Genomic DNA, 20,823 nt, shown 5'->3' with positions numbered 1-20,823 from the left:
GCCGTTTTGATTTTGAAGTTCCACTGTCCGTGACGCTTTTGAGTGCTGCATCTTCACATAATGATTGTTTAAACACAGACAGGACAGAATGGAGACTTGCCATTAAAAATTAAATTAGCTCTACTTAAAATGTCAGCAGGAAGCAGAAGACCACCTAAAATCTTAGTAGTTAAGTACAGTAGTCAAGTAAGCTTCGTATATTTACCTGTAATACCTGCTTCTGACTGTTCAGTATGCTATGCTAGTGTATAGATCCATCCCCTGAGAGGACTTACACTTCATAATGGCTCTGTGTGGATGTGTAATGACCGAGGAATACACGGCCATTTTACAGGACCAGCTGCACTCCACCATATAAACTCTGCTCTCCTGCATTTCCATATTACATGATTATAATGGCCTCACACACGCTGCTAAACTAATTATAAAGTGCTTTCATGAAGCCTCAGTTTCATTAGCGGATGTTAACACAGTCTTTATATTGAAGGTGATTTCAAGCCTCTGCCTCACTAAAATAATTCAAGGGCTTCTTTACAGAGAAAGTGTGCTGTTATGTGAGCGCTTTGGGTTCACATGTGTACTTAAAGTTTAGTTTTATGCTGTGGTCTGATTTGTTCCAGCTGTGTTGTGTGTAGTTCACAATTAAAGATGCACTTTACCTGGAATGGCATCCAGAACACTCTGCAGTGGCACACATACCTTTCTGCTTCTCTGATAAAGAGAGATAGTGCTACCTCATTTCGTCCTGTTTTAAAAGTCTGTGCTCGCTGTAATGGAACATTCTCTTTCAGTCCTGACCTCTCCTGCTTTGGTCTGGTTTTCTAGATAAGCCAGCCAAGTCAGTGTCCAGAGATGCTCTTCTTCCTCTGCAGTATGCTAGCTGGACACCTGAGGGCGCTGTGCTGGACCACCATTGGACTAGACCTCATAGATGCACCTCTGGCTGGTATGCACACCCATTCATCATTTTTGAATAGTCGTGTAATGGGGTCTTGACTTGCTTTAGTGGTTTTGATTTTGCTTTTAAACTCATCAATCATGCATTCATTAGGTAAAGTATTGAACTTTGTACTGTAAATGAAGCTTTTGATGTCCTTCGTGTTTCTGAGCACAAGCCAAAATGTTTTATACCGTGTGATACCACAACAGTGAAGAATAATTAAGAAATTACTGCAGCAATTTAGTCTCAGGTTACTCACATAAGCCTGAAGACATGTAAACAGGTTAAAAAAACATCACAGTCTGAAATATTAATATTTTAATAACCTCAGCTTCAAAGATCAGATCATTATCACTTCAAAAAGCCTCCTATGGATAAAAAAATGTAAAAACACATGAAGGTGCTATCTGTTCTGCTGCCCTGTCTCGTCTCCTGTTTCCTTTTCAAGTTGCTGTTACAATGGTCCTGGACCTGCAGACAGACTTTGACTACAGCTGATGACAGTAACTTACACTAGTCCCCTGCAGCCTGGTGGGCTGCTTCAACCAGAACTTGGTAAAGTGGCTGCAAGTCACAAGCTCAGATGGTGGAAGTTCTTCATCCTCTGTAAAGGCAGCTGAATAACATTAGGGTTCGCTGCAACAGCAGCCTGATCAGCTTGCATGAAGGGAAACAGGATGACTAGTATGCACAGAATGTTGATAGAATACAGTCTGTAGGATGTTAAAATGTGTGTGCACGGATCACCTGATGCACACGTGGAGCTCTTAGATGTAATTCTAAGTCCCAGATCCACACGCATATACACCAAGTGCTGCAGGAAAACTGGGACATTTGGGCTTTGAGAATCTCTCTTCACCTACCGTTTTGAACACTTTGCTTTTTATGGAGTCTACACTGAGCCTATAAATGCAAATATAAGATGTAATTAAGCTACATCTGGGCAGTGGATGTCCCAGTGGCTCATCCTCTGAAAGAATATAGCAAACCATGCGTGCTTTGCAGTATGAATTTTCTTCATTTTTCATTTGTGGATCATGTAATACACATTTTTAAGAATTCTTTTTAACCATTGACGTCACTGAGCCACAAAGACACCCCTGACTGTTTCAGCAGACGGTCCGCACTTTGCTCTTTTGGTGTAATTGCCTCCATTTTCACGTCTTTCCTGCCACAGAAGCTGAGTTTGTGGCTCAGATACACTCCCATCTACGTGGCACAGCCAATAAGAAGAAACAGCACTATGGTGAGCACAACCTGACATCCTCTCCCAAACACACACACACACACAAAGAGTTGCCGCACAAAGTCTTCCATTTCTTTGTGTGGTAACTTTAAAAGCTTGTCACCTTGCTTTTTCCAACTGAATCAGTGTGCAGAGACACACAGCTTCTCGCTCACTCTCACATCACATGCTCTGTTCTTGTTGAAAAAACAATCAAGAACTACCCAAATGACACCCTTCAATAATACACGGTATAAAAATTACAGTCCCACTGGTAATGGCTTTGTTCTGTTATGCCGACCTGGTTTTTCTATACTGGATATCTGTCTGTTCTTTTGATTCATGTGTGCCTTTGTGCTGTATCTTGCAGAGAGCTGCTCAGAGGAGGCGGCACACACTGCAGTTAGAACACTAATAGACCTGGGGGTGAGTGACAGCCTCTCTGTGTAAGTGTATGTGTGTGTGTGTCTCTAGATTTGTCTGCCTCTCGAGAATTAGAGCACGACTCAGGACTAAAAAGTTGAGGTTAAAGTCCAACTCTTCAGGATGTTCACTTCTGATGTTACTCTCTTGCCAGGTGACCCTGATTCACAAAATCAGTAATAATCAATGACTGTCCGTTTTTGTCAGAAACGTTCTCGAGCCTGGAGCTCGCTCTGCATAGGCGTCCAACCTGATTTTGATGCAGCAAGAAAGAAACTCCGTCTGACTGGAGCCAGCCATATCCAATCATGTTTGAGACAGAAATGTCAGTCTATAAAGAGAACGCACTGGGCCAAGGACACAAGTGATTTAAAATTAGAAATTAGAAAAGAGTAGCACAGGCAGGTTAAGGTCTCCAAGCTGTGGCAGAGTGATTTACATTTCAGATTTGGGTCTTTAAAGAGGAGCACTGGTGTCACATGGACCTGTAATCCTGTTATTGTTATCAATTTTACATTTTCTGCCATTATGATTCCAAATATGCTATTTTGGATTAAATTAATTAACTGTCAGCAAATGTTATGGCTGTGTGGGGAAACAAAGGCACTAAAAACCACCTCAAGCTACAGTGCAAGTTTAAAGGACACAATGCATTGACTTTGAATGTAAGTGAACATGTTCAAGCCTTCACATAACAAGATCACACAGTGTTGATTAAGCTTTATATATTTTTTAACATTAAAATATTGCTCATTGGCTGGGGTACGAAAGCTAATGGCTGAGGATTCCTCTGTGATACATTTCTTGCTGCGGGCTGTGAGATGACCTGATATAAAAACACTGAGGCACAATGAACTGAAGATTAAACAGAAACTTTGATGAGCCCGATAAAAGCTTCCTGTTTATTGTGATAGATTATCCAGCAGCAGCAGCAATCGTCAGCGCTGGGAAAGTTGTTTTTCATACTCAATGGAAGGAAGGAAATGGTCTGTCTTTATCTGCACTGTTTCTGCAAACAGCAGCGAAACATTACCGAAAGGACAAAGGTAGCTTTGCGGGTTGGCACTAATTGATACACCTATTGCAGAGTGGAGAAAGCAGCATTTTCACATGTCAGTGTTTTTTAGACTTTCAACAGTGTAAAGAAGACACAGTGTCTTCTCAGTGTGCGAGGGGGGAATCGCTGTCTTTAAAAATAGAGCATCATTGACCCATATATCAGCAAAGATCTCATGAGGCACTTATTAAGTGTATTATCAAGGTTATCAGTCAGAAGTGGTCGTTATCTTGATGTGTTCAGGATCTGACAGCTTGCTCGTCTCCCTGAGGATTTCTGAAGCCCACAGAAAATGACATTTAAGTTTTATACAACCGTAAAACAATAGAAAGGACACACAGTCCCAAGTCTGGCTCTCATTCGGCCTCATTACTTCAGACCCTGAATTAGGTGAAGTTCCTTATGTAACATCTTCATCTTTGTTTTTGTTTTTCAGTGCAAAGTTTTTTCCCTCTTTTTTTATGGCCTTGTAAACCGCTAACGATAAGCAATCTTCACATCGTTCAAACAAAGGTTACTGTATAAAAAGCTGTGTGGTGACTGTATTATTTTCCGCTTCAGGTCCTTTCGGAGCAGTGTCGGGAGGAAGGCGTCTTCCTGGGTGTTACTCCTTTGTTCCAGTTGTCAGAAAACAGGCAGAAACTGCACCACTTCATTTCACAGTACCTCTACAATTAATGTGTTTAAGAGAGCAGCATGACTCAAGGCCCTGACATGGCTTTGTTTGGCTGCAGAGTCTGACCTCGTCCTCTGTCAGACTGTGTCAGTGCAGCTTGTGTTCACAATTTGAGAAAGATGCACGCTGAGCCGGGATGCTCGTGTCTTTAGGTTAATTGCATTTTGATTTTTCAATGAGGAGACATTGATCTTAAGTTTATCTTTAGTAATAGCATTAGCATAAAGCTGCAGGAGACGAGGATTATAAGTCCCTGTAATCAGTTAAATGGGAATGTAGGATGATGCAGTTTGAAGGTGTTTATGTTGTAACGCAGGCGGCTCAACTTAGTTTGGCTTTTGTTCTGTTACTTGACAATAAACGTTCTTATTTCATCAGAAATTCAGCAGCAGCAGCTTTAAAATTCTTCACAGTGATGCTTGTATTAGATGTAATTTCCCCCACATGGCTTATCATTCTGCTACTGAGCATAGTTCACTTAGTGCTGAGTCAGACCTCTGGAGAGTTTGTCTGTTTGGCGTAGACCTTTTGACATGCAGAGACAAATCGATGCCTCACTTGGATGCCGAGGTGCTGCTGGCAGCCGTTATTATTTAGGCCTTTACAGCTGACTGTTTGTACAGTCAGGGGTCTGCGCAGCTGTTTTTCATCTGACGCCTTAAAGGAGCTGCAGTATCTCCGATTCCCATCCACAGCGACACTCTACTGCTACCCAGTGGTCAAATGAGGATAAGACACACCTGCCACAAACCACAGCTCAAACCCAAAAATGATCAATTTGAAGCATGTTTCGTATGTGTTCAAGTCTGTCAGTACGCCATCAGATTTTTGAGTGTGTGCCATTCTCCACCAGTACTGTGCCTCCATATGTAATTAGTTTTATCTAAAACATCAGTTTAACTATTCATAAACTAGTCGTGTTTATTATATAATAATCAAGTGATAGAAAGTTTGAAGGGATTTCATAGGGCAAATTAACTTTTTTATTAATTATTTAATCATTAATTTCATACAATATGTAGGTGGTGAAGTTCATTGCCTAAGGTAAAAAAGAAGAAGATCCAACCCTCATTACATGCATAAGCAGTTTTAGCAAGGACGTTTGGAGTCAATAACTTTTTTAGTATTTCCGTTTCATTGCTGCCCAGAGTGCCCAGGGGATGATGGCCGCCATGCCAAAGAACAATCTGCCTGTTCTCCAATATTTTGAAGGTAGAAGAACAATTGAAACGGATAAAACGTCGACAGGCAGGTGGCCTCTGTTTTCTGATGGTTACTGGTGGACACCCTGGAAAAGGATTACAATATTACAGAGAGCGGCCGCAGTGATCTAACAAAAAAAAAATCAAGCTGAGAACACGCCAGCCTACAAGTCCACAGCAGTAATAGCTGCCATTATTTTTCACCTGATTTGTCCCCTCAGACCTCAATGGAGCTCAATGGTTGCCTTTTTTTGTTTTACATAAATAAAAATATGCTGCAACCTCTGGAGCAAATGTGGGTCACAAACTTATCAATCACTCAACTGTGGAGCTACAGTTTTAGTCGAGGTATTGTCAGGTTGTAGGTTTGAGTGTCCTTAACATGACACTGAACTGCAAATTACTCGCCTCGCCATAATGTGCCACCGTCATCAAACCTAATTTCGAGTCAGAGCATTTCACACATCACAAGTGACTCTGCGGTGGCAGACATAATTACCGGGTTCAACATGGCACATCGTCACACTGCAGCAAACTGTAAACAAGGTACATCTAGTTCTGTCATTTCCCTCCACCGCTCTGATTTATGAGAAGGTGCAGCAAGCGGGTACATGAATCAAAGCACAGATGAAAGCAATTATCAAAAAATGCTCTCGCAGCGATACCAAGGTCAGCATTTTTTAATTAAAAATCTGCTTTCTTTTTATGATAAGGTTGCTGTTTGATTCCTTGATTTAGTTTAGTTCTCTTTTATATGAAGCTTATCATCCATATTAAACATAATTAGAAATATCTGGTACACCTCACAGTTTCTGCAGTGCAGCTCCAGTGGGTGGCTGCTGAAGGAGGCTGGAGAAAACTGTGACTCAGCTCAGGTTGAGTCACATAATTACATAGTTTCATCTAGTAAAAATACAACATTTTACTTCCTCACAATTTCATGAATGAAACTCGTCAGAAAACACATTTTTACACACTTCCTGATGGTCCGGTGTGTCCTATTAAGGAAAAGAATTGGTATTTTCCATGTTAATAGTCACTCATTGTGAGAAGTGACGACATTTCTATGAGGATCTCCCCATTTAAACCACTTGGTTAATTATGGAGCCCAACTGGTCAATCTGGCACTCCACCACATCTCCTCTCTGAAACAAAAAAAAACAGTAACACACTTTTTTAGAACACATGCATTTACTCCTACACCAGAAGTTACATAAACAAGCTGCACTATATTTAATTTTCACCTTGAGAAAGACAGGTGGCTTCCTGAACACACCCACACCTGGAGGAGTGCCTGTCAGGAACACGTCTCCTGGAGCTAAAGTCACAAACCTGACAGGACGAGAAAACAGCAGGAGAGAGATATAGAGAGTGGTGCTAACAAGCAGCTTCAAATCTGAGGGTTTCTGTGCACATGGCTGTGGAGGATTATTAATTTAGATGCAGCAAACGCATGCAGACCTATAACTTTTGGCCTGCCATTATAAAAGAATAACACCAGGCACCAGAGTCCTCAGAGAGGAAGGGGGGGGCGGTGTACGTCCAAAAATCTCAAATCACATCAGAGAACACTCCAGTTGCTTAGGGTGCTTTGGGGCAAAAGGGTGCTGCTGGTGGTGGTGGGTAAGTCTTAGCTGAAGCATGTAATTTCAGATCTGAGTATGTGATAAACGGAGGCCATTTGCTGGCATGGCGTTCCTTCTGACACGATTTGCATAATTTCTTAAATGGAAATTCTGCACACTCGCTCCGGATACTGAAGAAGAACAAAGTTCTGTTATGTAAATCTTTTTAGCACTCGTCCTCGTGGGTATACGCCATGAGCTGTGGACACTGAGCAGACTTACTTTGAGACCCAAGCGACCAGCGCTGCTGTCTTAAAGATCATCTGATCAGTGTTGCTGCTTTGGACCGTGTCTCCGTTAACCAGGCAGCGGATGCTCAGGCTGTGAGGATCTGGAGGAAAAAATGAACATTGTTACTTGTTTTTGTTTTCATTGTTGACATACAAAAACATGCGCCTGGTTCTTGGTCTAAAACAGCCTGAAGCCGTTGTGTAACATGTGGCTCCCTTATTTGTAGATGCAGATACTGGTCCACTGAACAATTGTCATTACTTTCGAATTGGCGACCACTGAGCTCTATGTTCATCTTGAAGAAGACTTCTTGGATGATCTCATATCTACATTCCTGAACTTGGAGTGTTCTCACAGTGGAAAACGCCTTCACAGAAGAACAGCTCCTCTGCTGGCACCATGTCCTTGTGGACCTTTTCTTCTTCTTCTTCCTGTCAAGGGACGCCATCTAACTCTATCCTCAGCATCCTCTTCTCTCACACCAACTAACTTTATGTCCTCTTTTAGGGCCTCCATATATCTTCTTTGGCCTTCCTGCTGCTTGGCAGCTCCATTTCTAACATCCTTCTACCAATATAGGCAAATTTATGACCTAATGAAGGCTTCACAGACCAATTTCAAATTACCTGATTTACCTGAATGTAACCATTTCTATTGTCCTGAACTCAACAGGAATCATTTGGACATCCAGACATGTACCATCATCATGTGGCTGTGTCTTCTCCTGTCAGCCTAAAAACAAACAAACCAAACACTCTTTTCCCTGAATTGCAGCTTGTTAACTCAGTGAAGCTGCTGGAACCACAGATAATTGTCTTTAATTACCCCTTTCTGTTGGGCTGCTCATCGTTTCGCTCCATCTCACCTTTAACAGCATCAGTGGTTACTAAGGCAGGGCCGAGAGGACAGAAGCTGTCGAACGTTTTTCCCAGCAACCACTGCTTGCCATTGCGCTTCATCTGCCAGTCACGCGAGCTGACGTCATTGGCCACGGTGAACCCGGCCACGTGCGAGAGAGCATCTTCCTCCTGAAGAGGAAGAGGGACAGAGGCTTCAAGCAGAGCATCACAGTGCAGAGGCCATCAGGTGTGGTGTGGTGATGCTGACCTTGATGTGTTTTCCTCTTCGTCCAATCACAAAGGCCAGCTCCACCTCCCAGTCCACCTGCTGTAGTCACACAGAAAACCTTCATGTTTTCAGTATGCAGTGTGTGTCCACTGACTAGAAAGCAAAGCATCACATTAAAAAAAACAAAACATTGAATTGTAGGATTATGCAACTTTTTCCCTTTAATTATATTGACTGCATATTACTCATAAACATTAGAAAAATAGAATGTTAAAGTCGCTTTTTACTTGCAATATGTAGGAAAAAATGTTTAAGAAGTGATTCAAAACAATTGAAAGATTGATCAGAATAGCATAAATATGTGCTGTATGGGAGGTTTTTCTCCTGGGCAGAAACAAAGAAATGCCGAGGGACTTGTTTTATATGTGAGTGGAGGAGTTGTGCTTCCTCAGCTCAAACTGTTAAGTAACCCCATGCATGCAGAAACTGAGGAAAACTAAACAAGGAAAATGCCCCCGGTGTCAGAATCTGAAAGCCCTTGCACTAAATTATTAAGGTTTTTAGGATTGTTTGTTTGCCTTGCAGAACAGATTGTTGAAGAAAGTGAAGAAATGGCCTTTAAATGTTCCACACTATTTATTTTCCTTGATGTTAAACTTGATAGACTGAATAAATTCTCCTGAATTTAATTCTTCCTGAAAACCCCTTTGTCAGTTTTAGTGGAGACAGACAGGGATCGAGGGGAAAGAGAGGCTGACTTGCAGCAGTGGGTGCAGGCTGGAGTCAAACCTGGACCAGGGGTTGCTTGTCGTCACTTCTTTGTTTGACTAATATTTCCACAGTTTGCTCACCTGGCTCTCTGCAGGCAGAATAATGTCATCGTACGGCCCCGTGATGGCGCTGGGGAACTTGCTGAATATGATCGGCTCTTTGGGGATCGGGGCGTTCTGCTCCAGGCAGTGGTCCCGGTAGTTCATTCCCACACACACCACTTTCTCTGGGGCCAACACGGGGGACAGCAGCTGGATGTCTGCTCGATCCACCACACACTGACCAGACGCCAAGGCCCTGAGGAAGAAAATCATTTCATTTCATCGTTAAATATTTTAAAAGGGCAGCTGTTGATTGTAGGACGCATATGATTAAGGTAGTTGATTTAGGTGAGAGAACTGTGAGGATGAATTATTCAGATGATGATGATTAGTGGAAGACATGACGAGTATAATTAGTGAAGATGATGACTGATGAGGGTCATTTTAGAAGAAGTGAAACTGCCAGAATGTGTTTGATACCTCTGTGCACTCTCCAGACCCTCATCTCCGAGCTCCAGCAGCTCCCTCATGGTTGAGGGCATGGAGGGGTCAAACGCCTTCAGGTCCACCACGCTGAGCCCTTCACCTTGTTCCACTCCCACCCTGATTCCTCCTGTGTCTCCACGGCGACGGAACTGCACCAGACGCATGGCTGCACCGCTCAGGCTTCGCCTGTGCGTTTCTGCTGTTTGCCTTTGAGAAATTAAACTCCTAAAGATACCAAAGGAGCCGAGAGGAAGTCTCATCTGTTGATGTGAGAGGGAAGAAAAAGAGATGACAAGGCAGCAAATTAGACTTATTGTTGTGTTGTTACACCTTATTTCATTTATTTTCCCAATGGGTTGACAAATTATAAGCTTGTAAATGTCACAACATGAAGGAAAGTTCCTAATACTTGTGTTGTGGAGCACTGCCACCAGAAAAAAATGGCAATTTTCAGTGATATCTCATCGTTTATTTAATTATTTATTTTTCAGTTCTAGGCCTGCAGTTTATAATCCACAGAAGGTGTCACATGCACTTCTGGTTTGTTTGTTAACATTTTCTAGCATGCAGCCTATTACTATGCTATGAATGCTGAATCAAGCACCTGCATAAACAACGACGCAGCTGCTGCAAAACTCTGCCTACCTGTAGCTCTGCTTATCAAAGATTAAATGCCATTTTACCGAACACCGTGCATTAACAACCGCTACTTCATTCTCGCCCTTTGCACTGTTCACAGTCCAAACTCACCTCTCCGCTGGTTCTACACAGAAAACACCACTTTAAACTACTTCCGGGTTGCGTTTGTAGTCCACAAGGTCAGACCCGGTAAAAGTGAGAAATTGCTCAGGCGAGTACGGAGTGTCGTCATTATTAATATTAAATTATTGCATGAAATAATACATGTGTTGGTGATGTAGTCATTTTAATGCGGCCTTGCACTTTTGTTGAATCGTTGGTAAAAACAATTACCTTACGTGCCTGTAATTTTGCACTTTAATGTGCTGTCTGAATCTTACTAAAATGCTGAGAGTATCGCTGTATTGTTTACATTAGCAGATCAAAATATCTTACACATTGCTACCACATATTTCCACCAGTTCGATAAACAACATTAGCTAACCTACTTAATCTTTTAGTTCGGTTTTCTTGCCATTTTTACGACGGCTACGTATGTTCGTGAAGGCAGCACTATTTAACTGACCTGATCATGTGACCACGCAGTGAGCAGTTCAAGGGAGGCTGCGAACTGTCAGCTGCTCCTTTTTACCCAGAAGATACCGGAGAAGGAGGACAAAATGTGCTCCAGGTGGGTTTAAATGTTTGTTTTAATTAAAACCGAGGAGTTTGTTTCGAGGCAGCTAATTGTAACGTTCCTTTATCCAGTACCTGCTCTTTTTATTCATAAACTAATGCGCGTAAAAGCGGCTTTTATTGTTTGATTTTATTGTTGATTCGTCATTTAGCTAACTGCTAATTCTTTTCATTCACAGTGCAAAGTGAGAAAATCTAGAGTTTATTATCAGGATCAAGTTTCGACTTGAATTCCGCACAGCCTTTCGTGCTTAGATTTAACTTTCACTCTCTCTCGTTTTTTCATTTAAATGGTCATATGATGCCAGAAGCGCTTTACTGGTGTGGAATTAATCTCTATAGTTAACAAGATGAATCCTGCAATGATGATTATTGCCAGTACAGTGCAAAAACAGGAACATTTCCTACACAGCTTAACCTTTTTTCAAGGTGCAGAGCAGGAAAATTAAACTTACTTGTCACTTTATAACAGATCTCAAAGGTCTTCCACACTTTGACCCACTGTCTTATCATCAAGATGCAATATAAACCCTGTGATTGACTCACTCCATCTGAGAAATCTTAGCTGTGTGGTTTTTTTAGTTCTGACTTTGCAGTTTGTGTCTCCACCAGTGTCCAGCCAATAGAGTGGACATCTGACCTCAAGAATCAGAAGTGAGTATCAGGAGGATATATGTGCTTCCTCTCTCAGTTAGTTTGTTTTTTTACAGCCGATTGTGATGACTGTCATGTTCTTTCTAGTTTTGATGGCATCGTCTTAGTGACCCAGAGCCATGAAACCCTGCCCTCTGAGCTGGAGTGTCTGAAAGCCCTGCTGCAGGACTACAGCTCTGTAAGTGTCTGTTCTTTCTGCATTTATATTTTGTCTTGAAAGGGTTCTGCTCACAGCCAGACTATACTGACATGCACTCACACACTGCTTGTAACAGTAAATCCAAAAGCAAAAAGCTAATTGCACTGTCAGCAGAGCAAGATTATTCAAATGTTGCTTCGCTCACCACAGTCAGTGCTTCATTTCCTCTTTAAAGAGCTAAAACAAGAAGTAATGGACCCTCTCTCTGTTTTCTCCTTATCTGTATGGTGATATTCTTCCTCTAGGTGGACAGTGGTCTGGAGGAAGAGGTGGTAGTCCTCAAAGTCCCTGGTCTCCCTGGTAACAGGCTGGTGTTTGCTTCCACCGGCCCTGTAAACCGTGACTATGATGACATCAGACGGTTCAGTGATGCAGCTGTCAACGGCATCAAACGGTCAGTTAATAGTAGCTGAATTTTTTTCCCAAGATAACAACGCTTAACGTTAGTTTCCAGGGGAGAAGCTGCAATCTGCATTCACTTCTAATTCAAATGAATCTACAGTTGTAACTCGCTGCCTCAGTTTAAGCACTTAAATATGTTCACCTTTGTCTCTTCAGGGCTTTGAAAGCTGGTATGCAGCGCCCCCTGCTGGTTACCCCTCCACACAAGGACTACAAAAACAGCACTCTGGTGGCTGCACTCGGGGCCCTTCATGCTCTCTACATGGTGAGAAAGTTTAGAGTTTAAGAGTTTTTGGAGTAAAGCTCAGGATGTGTGTACGCTTTGCTGGATCAGTTATGATCATTTATTGTAATCTCCTGTGAGCCCACACTTACTTCCTACAACCTTTCACCCTCCCAAAGCCTCTTGAAGTGAGAGAAGGGAACATAAAACCCAGCGACTACAAGGTGTGTGTTCTCGGGCTGTGGGCGGCGCAGGAGGCTCAGGGCAGGAGGCTGGTGGAGCTGGCTAACGCCCTAGAGAGTGGGAGGTGAGTCTTGTCACCTCCTTTTCTGCTAAGGTTCCTCAGAGTTGTGTTTTCTCACATGCCGGCTCTCCTCCTCAGGCTGGCATGTCGTGACATCGGCGGCTCTGACCCTGAACGTATGGCTGCTCCTCGTGTGGCTGATTACGTCCAGGAACTCTTCAAGGACAGCCCTGTGAAGGTAATGAGGACAATAACAGAAGCATGAAAATATATTGACACTTCTTCAGTCACAGTCTAACACATCTGTGTGTTGAATCACCTCTAGGTGGAGGTGGTGAGTGACCTGAAGGTTCTGGAGAAAGAGTATCCCTGTCTGGCTGCAGTCAACCGCTGTGCCAATAGTATGACAGCATTTTTTTAACCCTTTTTATTACTTCCGCATTTGAACACAGAATTTTAATGTATTGCTCATCCTCTGCTTACAGGTGTACCTCGTCACCAGGCCAGAGTCATCAAGCTGCAGTACTGTGGAGACGGACCGATCCAGAAGACGCTCATGTTGGTGGGGAAGGTGAGATGAGATTTAACTGTGCGGAAAATACAGTTAAAATAGATGCAATGAAATGGCCTGTTTCTGAAAAGCTGTAATCAGTTGGTAACATGCAGCATTCAGGTAAATATTAGCCTTTGGGCCTTTTGGGTCATTTGTTAGATTGGAAACACCTGTTGTATGCTGCATATGCACCAGCTGGTGTTTATATTTTTGGGGCTGTAAATAATGACTTTATGAGTCTACAGGCTGCTGCATGTTTACCTCACAGATATTCTCTCAGCCAAAGAACATGCTGCTTTCCAAATGTTGGCCTAAATAACGGAGAAATTATATAATGTTCCTGCTCAAAACTTAAACTTAGTGTAAAGTTTTATCTCGTCATATCTAACACTTATATTGATTATTGATTAATCAACACAACTGTAAATGCAAACTGCAAACATTGGACTTTTCTGCTGGAAAAAAAAAGGCAAAATGATTTTCATTGTCAAAATAGTTGCAGGTCAGTATAATGTATATAATTAGCATAATATCAAATGAATTTAAACACATCTTTTAGGTATCTTTTTTTTAGAATATCAGCACAAGTAGCATCAGTATATCATCTGATTCCTTCACAAACAGAGGATGGCTCTCATATTTTTTTTTTTAGGGCATCACCTACGACACTGGTGGAGCTGACATCAAGGCTGGTGGTTTCATGGCTGGGATGCACAGGGACAAGTGTGGAGCTGCTGCTGTTGCCGGCTTCTTCCAGGTTAATGACCGTCCCTGAATCAGAATTTGTACCAGGAGTGTTTTTTCTTTATACCTGACCCACCTTTCCATTGATTCAGATATTAGCCCACCTGAAGCCAAAACATTTGAAGGTTGTCGGTGCAATGACCATGGTGAGGAACAGCGTGGGTGCAGGTCAGTGTTCTATCATGTGATATTTCTCTGTGTGTGACCTCCCCGGAGCTGACTGTGTGTTTTTCCAGATTGCTACGTGGCCGATGAGCTGGTGGTGTCCCGTGCGGGTCGCAGGGTGAGAGTGGGAAACACCGATGCTGAGGGACGCATGGTGATGGTTGACCTGCTCTGTGAGATGAAGGAGAAGGTCTGCATGCCTCATTAAAATCATGTCCTGAGTGGATTCTTTTCATCTCTTCTCGGTGTAATGTCTTCTACCGTGTGTCTGTGCAGGCTGTACTTGAGACCTCTCCACAGCTGTTTACTATCGCCACTCTGACCGGACATGCCATCAGAGCCATGGGACCTCACTACTCTGTGAGTGGTGCATGTGAATATTAAACATACACACCATTCAGTGCTGTAGAAATCAGTGTGTGTGTGTTCTGACTTTTGGACTTCTTGATGTAGATCATTATGGATAATGGACCAGCCCGTCGCAGTGGGAACGCTGCTCAGTGGCAGAAAGGTGAGGAATCAAACAAATCTGATTGTGAAATGACTTCTTTAAAGTTAAAACTATGAGTTAATAGTAATAAAACACTACTTTCCCAAACCTTTCATCTGAAGCCTTCTCTGTAGTACCATGTATTGTCCAGCAGATGTCACTGTTTTAGCTCTTTCAAACACTTTGAAACAGGTCTGTCTCCTGCTTTATTGTGGTCCAGTGCTTTCAACACAGACTAACACATGATCTTCATCCTCAGCTGGAGAGGTGTTGGGCGACGTGTTCGAGGTGTCCAGCATCAGACGAGAGGACTACGACTTCCACAAGGGCAAGTCTGAGTATGAGGACATTCTGCAGTGCAACAACCTGCCGTCCTCTGCCACACCGCGTGGACATCAGACCCCTGCTGCTTTCCTCATCATGGCCTCTGGGCTTGACAAGGTGCTCACTCCGATCACTTTAAATCTACCTGTTGTTCAATGTGAAATCATTGCAGTGATTAATCTTAATAATTGCTTGTTCCAGCACGGCGTGGACTCTGATAAACCTCTGCCATACTCCCACATTGACATCGCTGGGTCGAGTGGTCCTTTCCCCGGTGTTCCAACAGGAGCACCCATCCTCGCCATGGCAACCAACTACATCATGTCTGATGGGTTCTAATCAGATTGTATAAAAAAAAAAAAAAAAGTCTTTGCACTCAAACGCAGCACAAAATTTGTAAGCCGTCCAAATATGAAAAATCTGCCACAAACTGTAATGCTGACATTCCCTTAATACCTCAGATCGCTTAATGTTAGACTGTTTGTTGCTCACTTTCACACCTGAATCAAGTGCAAACATGCCTGTTAAGTGTCCTGGATCAGTATATTCTCAGGGGTTTAAATGGGCCTACGATAAAAAATAAAGTAAATTAAAAACATCTTTTTTTATATGTCGGTGTGTGTGCGACAGACTAGGAGGACATGGTTGTGTGTTTTGTGATTTTGTGTGCCAGTGAAAACTTCAAGCACTTCTCATTGATCAATAATAAAACAGTTTTTAAGGTCACTGTGTCCACATGAGCTATTTTTACACAGAACCATTACAGGTAAATATGAGGAGTTATTTAGTTATATTAGTTATTTGTTAAGTGATAAGACAAAATTGGTAAATCAAGATGTAATACTGATACTACATATGTTAGAAAACAACTGTTTTATATTGTACTGTACGTTTGTGTGATCAGCGTTAGGTTAAAACTCGAAATTTTGACCAAACTTGTTCATATTTCAGTTCTTTCCAATATGGCTGAAATCAGCGTCCACTGTTTTAGCGGTTGGGCGGTCCCAACGCGGACACGGAAGTGACGCAATGACGCAATATCATTAAAAACAGACGTTAGCGCGCGCTTGCAGCTCAAACCTCTTCCTTTCTGTTGAGAAAGCTTTGTCTGCGTCTCCGTCCCGCTGACAACACAAAGACTGAACTTCCAGTGGAGCTTCTCTCTCCCGGCCCGAGCTAACTTCAAACCGCAGCCTCCATTTTGACGGAGCGACATCAAAAGTCTCTTCCTTTTACTATCTGCGCAGACGTTACAAAACAACACAGCACAGCAACCATGTTTGAGGCTCGCCTGGTTCAGGGATCCATCCTGAAGAAAGTTCTGGAGGCTCTGAAGGATCTGATCACAGAAGCCTGCTGGGATGTCAGTTCGTCCGGCATTTCTTTGCAGAGCATGGACTCTTCACACGTCTCCCTGGTCCAGCTCACCCTGCGGCACGACGGCTTCGACTCGTACCGCTGCGACAGAAACCTCGCCATGGGAGTCAACCTCAGCAGGTAGCGCGAACACTTAGACGCCTTTAGATAGAGTTCACTTTCACTAATGGCAGTATTAGCTAGCAGCATTAGCTGGTTGGCTCACAGAGAAACTGAGTTGGTGCTGACTAATGTAGGTTTGACAGGTGGAGATGTCAAAGTTTATCCGCTACAAAACCGCCACTAACAGGCGACGTTTGTTCGTGTTATCTCTGTTTACACTCTTTGCAGCTAGTTCAAGTCATACACGCTCTGACGGACTCTTCGGTATCTTTTGTTAGCATGATTTAACTCCGTCTGTGTCTTATTCCTGATGCTGACAAAAGAGGGTAGCCATCTTTGCTTGAGTTGCCCGGGCATGTCTCTCTGCTGAACTCAGCCCTGCAACAGTTAATTAACTATTTAAACTCTGCTTTCAAACTGCGTCTGTCTGTCGTCTGTTGCCTGGATGACCTTAATTTTGTTTAGAAAAAAATATATTTCGTTAAGTTTGAAACATCTGCTACTATTTGATTACGTAGCGACGTCATTTGAGCGCCAAATTCTGTGCGGGGAGTGTTGGCGGGAATTGTTGTTTAACCCGGGAACTTCCACTTCCGTTTTGTGCGTCACTGCCGCCAGTACACCGGCTAACTGCATGGACCTCTTTGTTATAGCATTTATCACCTGTTTATTGATTTATTTATCGAAGCAATTTAGTTTCCTTTAAAATGCACAAGGACCCCAAATACACTTTAGTCAATTATAGACAGCTTTATTTTACGTTATTTAGTCCACAAAGTCAGAAATTGTGATGCCAGAAAAGTGGACATTTCCTTTCTATGAACTTTGTTTATTCTGGTTATTCAGTTGGATTATACACATTTGAAAAGCTCTGTTTTTGGTCATAATCCACTTTTTTAACACCTCTTTATTCTCATCCAGTATGTCAAAAATCCTGAAGTGTGCAGGGAATGAGGACATCATCACCCTCAGAGCAGAAGACAATGCAGACATACTTGCTCTTGTGTTTGAGACCCTGAGTAAGTAATAATCTTCTAATGATTATAATGATTCTGTTTAATTTCTGTATGATGTCTTATTTGTCTACTTTTTTTTATTCTTACAGATCAGGAGAAAGTCTCAGATTATGAGATGAAGCTGATGGACCTGGATGTGGAGCAGCTTGGGATTCCAGTGAGTGATCTGTTGCCTGTCCTCTTCTTTGCTGTCTGTTTAGTTTTGTGACTCCTGTTCCTGATCCTTCCTCTGTGTCTGCTCTGTAGGAGCAGGAGTACAGTTGTGTGGTGAAGATGCCCTCCGGGGAGTTCGCTCGCATCTGCCGTGACCTCTCTCAGATCGGTGACGCTGTGATGATCTCCTGTGCCAAGGACGGAGTCAAGTTCTCTGCTTCAGGAGAGCTGGGCACGGGAAACATCATGCTGTCCCAGACCAGCAATGTGGACAAAGAAGATGAGGCTGTGCGTATGAAACATGGATACGTGAACATTTTCAGGACGTATAAACTGCAGTGATGGCATGTTAAACTTCTCTGCTCTGCTCCTAGGTTACGATTGAGATGAACGAACCTGTCCAGCTCATTTTCGCTCTCAACTACCTGAATTTCTTCACCAAGGCCACGCCGCTGTCGAAGACCGTCACCCTCAGCATGTCTGCTGACATCCCCCTCGGTAAGTGCACATCAACCACCGGTACGCTTCTAATGTCCTCTGTCATGGCCCACACTTGACTGGTCTGTTCTTTTGCAGTGGTGGAGTACAAGATTGCCGACATGGGACACATCAAATACTACTTGGCGCCGAAGATTGATGAGGAGGCTTCATAAACAGTTTCTCACAGGCTTAAGAGAGAATAGAGAAAAGCAGTTAACAGGACTCATTCAGAGTGATTTACAGCACTGAAGTGATCTCCCGGCGGTCGCTCACTGAGGTTTCTGATGTCCTATCTATTGTGATGTACACGACAGAGGATGTAAGTAAAGTGTTTTTAAGCAGCCAGCTGGGCACATTGTGCCCATCTGTGTGTGTTGTGATGAAGTGATGCAGAGGTGTTCAGAGCAGCTGGATTAGGTCCAGACATCCCCAGTGTAAATCTCAGCACTTGCTCACTCGACCTTTTTTGAGTCACTCTCTATTCTTTGCTTGTTTTGGGAAAGCAGATTTCAGGTATTCCATTCTGTTTTGTAGATAACACACTTGTAAATACTTCCTGTGGTTTCACAGTGTCAGTCCCCCCCCAAATGTTTTTTGTATTCATTGATTCAGTCCAAAATAAATGATTTCGAAATGTTTTGTGACATGTTTGGGTGCATGTGTGGAGTTTGATGTGAATTAATTTTCTCTTGATTTCCTATTATCACAATTAGACCTAAAATGGTTAAAAAAAAAGTAGTCATTGGAACATAAATGCTTGGCTGTACTGGTAACCATATTTTTATATATATATGTATATTATTAATGTTCTTTAACTCCCTGAGCTCCTAAGCAGGTGATTGGGTTTACTTTAGGGTTTAGCCCAACCAGGAAGCTGTTCAGTTTAAGTAGATGGAACAAATATTAAACATTTCTTTCACAAGCAGGAATGTCTTAAACATATTTCTGACAAGATTTCTTTTAAAAACCTAGTTATCAACACATTTTTTCAAACAAAATATTATATACATATAAAATACATATATTTTAAGTGGTACATGTACAAACCTGGAAGCACAGGCTTTAAGCCTAAACAAATCTTCACCACAACAAGACAACAAGATTAATTAAAAAGTAGTTTTCTGAAATATCATTTTGTGACTTCTCAAAGCAAAGTGATGATTAATAGTTTTCTTATGTAAATAGAAACTTTCACTGAAACATTTTACACAGTAAATAAATTAATATTGTATCGTGCTGTACTCATAAAACGCCACTAGGTGGAGCTTGTTAGCTACTTCTGGTTGTTTTCAGTGGAAGAAGAAAACATTTTCACCTGTTGTGTCACATCAAACATAAACATAACATGTAGACACGATTTGATTGTTGCACCTTAACCTGTCATCCATCCAGCATCCATCTGATAATCTGTTTAACCCTGATTGTTCGCGTCCTCTCAGTATTTCAGTTACTCAACCAAATAAGAAGGATTTGGATCCCGCTCAGTTTCAGAGAAGTTACATCACAGAAGTTATCATCACACGTTCGTACACAGGTCTGTCTCCATGCAGGTCAGTGAGCAAACTGAATAAACTGCTGAATATTCATAGAACTCACTTAATATGCAGCCGGAAATAGACTCACACCTGAGTGTGTGTCCGCTGCTGTTTATGGTGCTGCTGTACAGGAGGCAGTCAGACAGTGTTAATCCTAGCAAAGCTTTAATCCGACTGGCAGACACATCTGGCACAAATTTCTGTTCCTTTACTGCACAGAGCAGTCTGTAAAATCACGACATGACTAGAAAGTAGCTGGCATTCCCTGGAGCTTGCCAAATTTCTGGGAAGAACAGGGAAAATGACCGATAATCTCATATGTATGTTGAATAAGAGGCTCAGCTAGCAGCCAGCAGCAGTTCAGTTTGCATTACCAGCTCTGTTTTAGATGTAAATCACTTTTAATCACATCTGTCCTTGTAGTACTTTGTCATGTTTTTTAATTATAGGTCCGTACCATAATTTCTGTCACCTCTCATGTCTTAACGTCTTTGCTAAATCAAAATTAAGGCTGCGGCTATAATAGCTTAGCCTAGCATACGCACCATTCAATTTTAAGACTTTTTAGCTTAGCGTGGCATTCAAACCATTCAAAATTATAATATAAAGACAATATATTCGTAATATTGTCGTGTATACAAAGTGTTAGACTAAGACTTGTTATCTTTGCCTTGCATACGGAATATATAACGCTATAGTTTAGCTAGCTGACGTTACTCAGAATGGACAAAATGAATTGTAGCCTAGCATACTGTGAAGGCTATAGTTTAGCTATTTTATTTTAGACTGCAGTCTGTACAGCCGTAGTTAGCTTAGCTTTACATATTGAATGTACAAGATAAATGCTAATTAGTTAACCTTGAATGCAGACTGTACATAATTAGCTTAGCTTTACAGGCTGTACAAGATTAAAAAACAAAAGAAACGGCATTATTTTCATGTTTTAGCCTGTGCTGCTCATACAGAGTTATATATATATATATATATATATATTCTGTAAGCCACAGAGAAAACATATGTGTGAAATAAAACAAAAAAGAGCATTTATCATGTAGGTTTATGTGTAGGGTTCCTGTTCTGCAGTTGCCAGGCAACCAGCCAGT

The 20,823-nt window shown here is 42.1% G+C and overlaps 4 protein-coding genes across 8 annotated transcripts in view; 3 read left to right on the top strand and 1 right to left on the bottom strand.

Moving 5' to 3' along the window:
* The window catches only part of gpat2 (glycerol-3-phosphate acyltransferase 2, mitochondrial), an 86,363-nt gene extending 82,040 nt beyond the window's left edge, over window positions 1–4,323 (top strand). Inside the window, exons 21-24 of the mRNA XM_028414784.1 lie at window positions 826–946; window positions 2,118–2,186; window positions 2,536–2,591; window positions 4,207–4,323. Coding sequence (XP_028270585.1) covers window positions 826–946; window positions 2,118–2,186; window positions 2,536–2,591; window positions 4,207–4,323 — 363 coding nt within the window. The remainder of the gene's footprint in view (window positions 1–825; window positions 947–2,117; window positions 2,187–2,535; window positions 2,592–4,206) is intronic.
* Window positions 4,324–5,286: 963 nt separating this feature from the next.
* On the bottom strand, window positions 5,287–11,660 carry fahd2a (fumarylacetoacetate hydrolase domain containing 2A). 5 transcript variants are annotated; one of them, XM_028414767.1, is made up of 8 exons: window positions 11,515–11,660; window positions 9,740–10,005; window positions 9,299–9,515; window positions 8,487–8,546; window positions 8,245–8,407; window positions 7,371–7,479; window positions 6,768–6,855; window positions 5,287–6,668 (listed from the first exon to the last, which is right to left on the bottom strand). In XM_028414767.1, exons 2-8 carry the CDS (start codon window positions 10,003–10,005, stop codon window positions 6,606–6,608), a joined length of 966 nt encoding a protein of 321 aa, XP_028270568.1. In that variant the 5' UTR covers window positions 11,515–11,660; the 3' UTR covers window positions 5,287–6,605. The 5 variants fall into 5 exon arrangements, with proteins under 5 accessions (XP_028270568.1, XP_028270567.1, XP_028270565.1 ...); XM_028414766.1 differs by lacking the exon at window positions 11,515–11,660 and adding an exon at window positions 10,496–10,535; XM_028414764.1 differs by lacking the exon at window positions 11,515–11,660 and adding an exon at window positions 10,391–10,523.
* On the top strand, window positions 10,943–15,655 carry LOC114441710 (putative aminopeptidase W07G4.4). The gene is made up of 16 exons (XM_028414762.1): window positions 10,943–11,054; window positions 11,672–11,713; window positions 11,801–11,891; window positions 12,158–12,306; window positions 12,471–12,579; window positions 12,717–12,844; window positions 12,920–13,019; window positions 13,107–13,182; window positions 13,267–13,352; window positions 13,987–14,091; window positions 14,171–14,246; window positions 14,315–14,433; window positions 14,520–14,603; window positions 14,697–14,754; window positions 14,993–15,174; window positions 15,259–15,655. Exons 1-16 carry the CDS (start codon window positions 11,044–11,046, stop codon window positions 15,394–15,396), a joined length of 1,554 nt encoding a protein of 517 aa, XP_028270563.1. The 5' UTR covers window positions 10,943–11,043; the 3' UTR covers window positions 15,397–15,655.
* A 440-nt stretch (window positions 15,656–16,095) lies between these two features.
* On the top strand, window positions 16,096–18,829 carry pcna (proliferating cell nuclear antigen). The gene is made up of 6 exons (XM_028414045.1): window positions 16,096–16,554; window positions 17,458–17,555; window positions 17,642–17,709; window positions 17,799–17,993; window positions 18,080–18,203; window positions 18,282–18,829. The coding sequence occupies exons 1-6, from the start codon at window positions 16,334–16,336 to the stop codon at window positions 18,356–18,358; spliced, it is 783 nt and encodes a 260-aa protein (XP_028269846.1). The 5' UTR covers window positions 16,096–16,333; the 3' UTR covers window positions 18,359–18,829.
* Window positions 18,830–20,823: the final 1,994 nt, after the last annotated feature.

This window comes from Parambassis ranga, chromosome 9 (genome assembly GCF_900634625.1).
Source record: "Parambassis ranga chromosome 9, fParRan2.1, whole genome shotgun sequence".
NCBI classification, from domain to species: domain Eukaryota; kingdom Metazoa; phylum Chordata; class Actinopteri; family Ambassidae; genus Parambassis; species Parambassis ranga.
The sequence above is the reverse complement of the archived record's forward strand: the minus strand, read 5'-3'. Positions and strand labels throughout refer to the sequence as shown.

Coding starts and splice junctions, on each gene's coding strand:
- fahd2a (XM_028414763.1), bottom strand. Junction 9,516..9,739: donor GGTCTGGAGAGTGCACAGAG/GTATCAAACACA, acceptor TTTCTTCCTCAG/GGCCTTGGCGTCTGGTCAGT. Junction 8,408..8,486: donor GAAGAGGAAAACACATCAAG/GTCAGCATCACC, acceptor CTTCCTCTTCAG/GAGGAAGATGCTCTCTCGCA.
- LOC114441710 (XM_028414762.1), top strand. Junction 11,892..12,157: donor TGCTGCAGGACTACAGCTCT/GTAAGTGTCTGT, acceptor TTCTTCCTCTAG/GTGGACAGTGGTCTGGAGGA. Junction 14,434..14,519: donor TCTGTGAGATGAAGGAGAAG/GTCTGCATGCCT, acceptor GTGTCTGTGCAG/GCTGTACTTGAGACCTCTCC.
- pcna (XM_028414045.1), top strand. CDS start 16,334: ATGTTTGAGGCTCGCCTGGTTCAGGGATCCATCCTGAAGAAAGTTCTG. Junction 16,555..17,457: donor ATGGGAGTCAACCTCAGCAG/GTAGCGCGAACA, acceptor ATTCTCATCCAG/TATGTCAAAAATCCTGAAGT. Junction 17,556..17,641: donor TCTTGTGTTTGAGACCCTGA/GTAAGTAATAAT, acceptor TTATTCTTACAG/ATCAGGAGAAAGTCTCAGAT.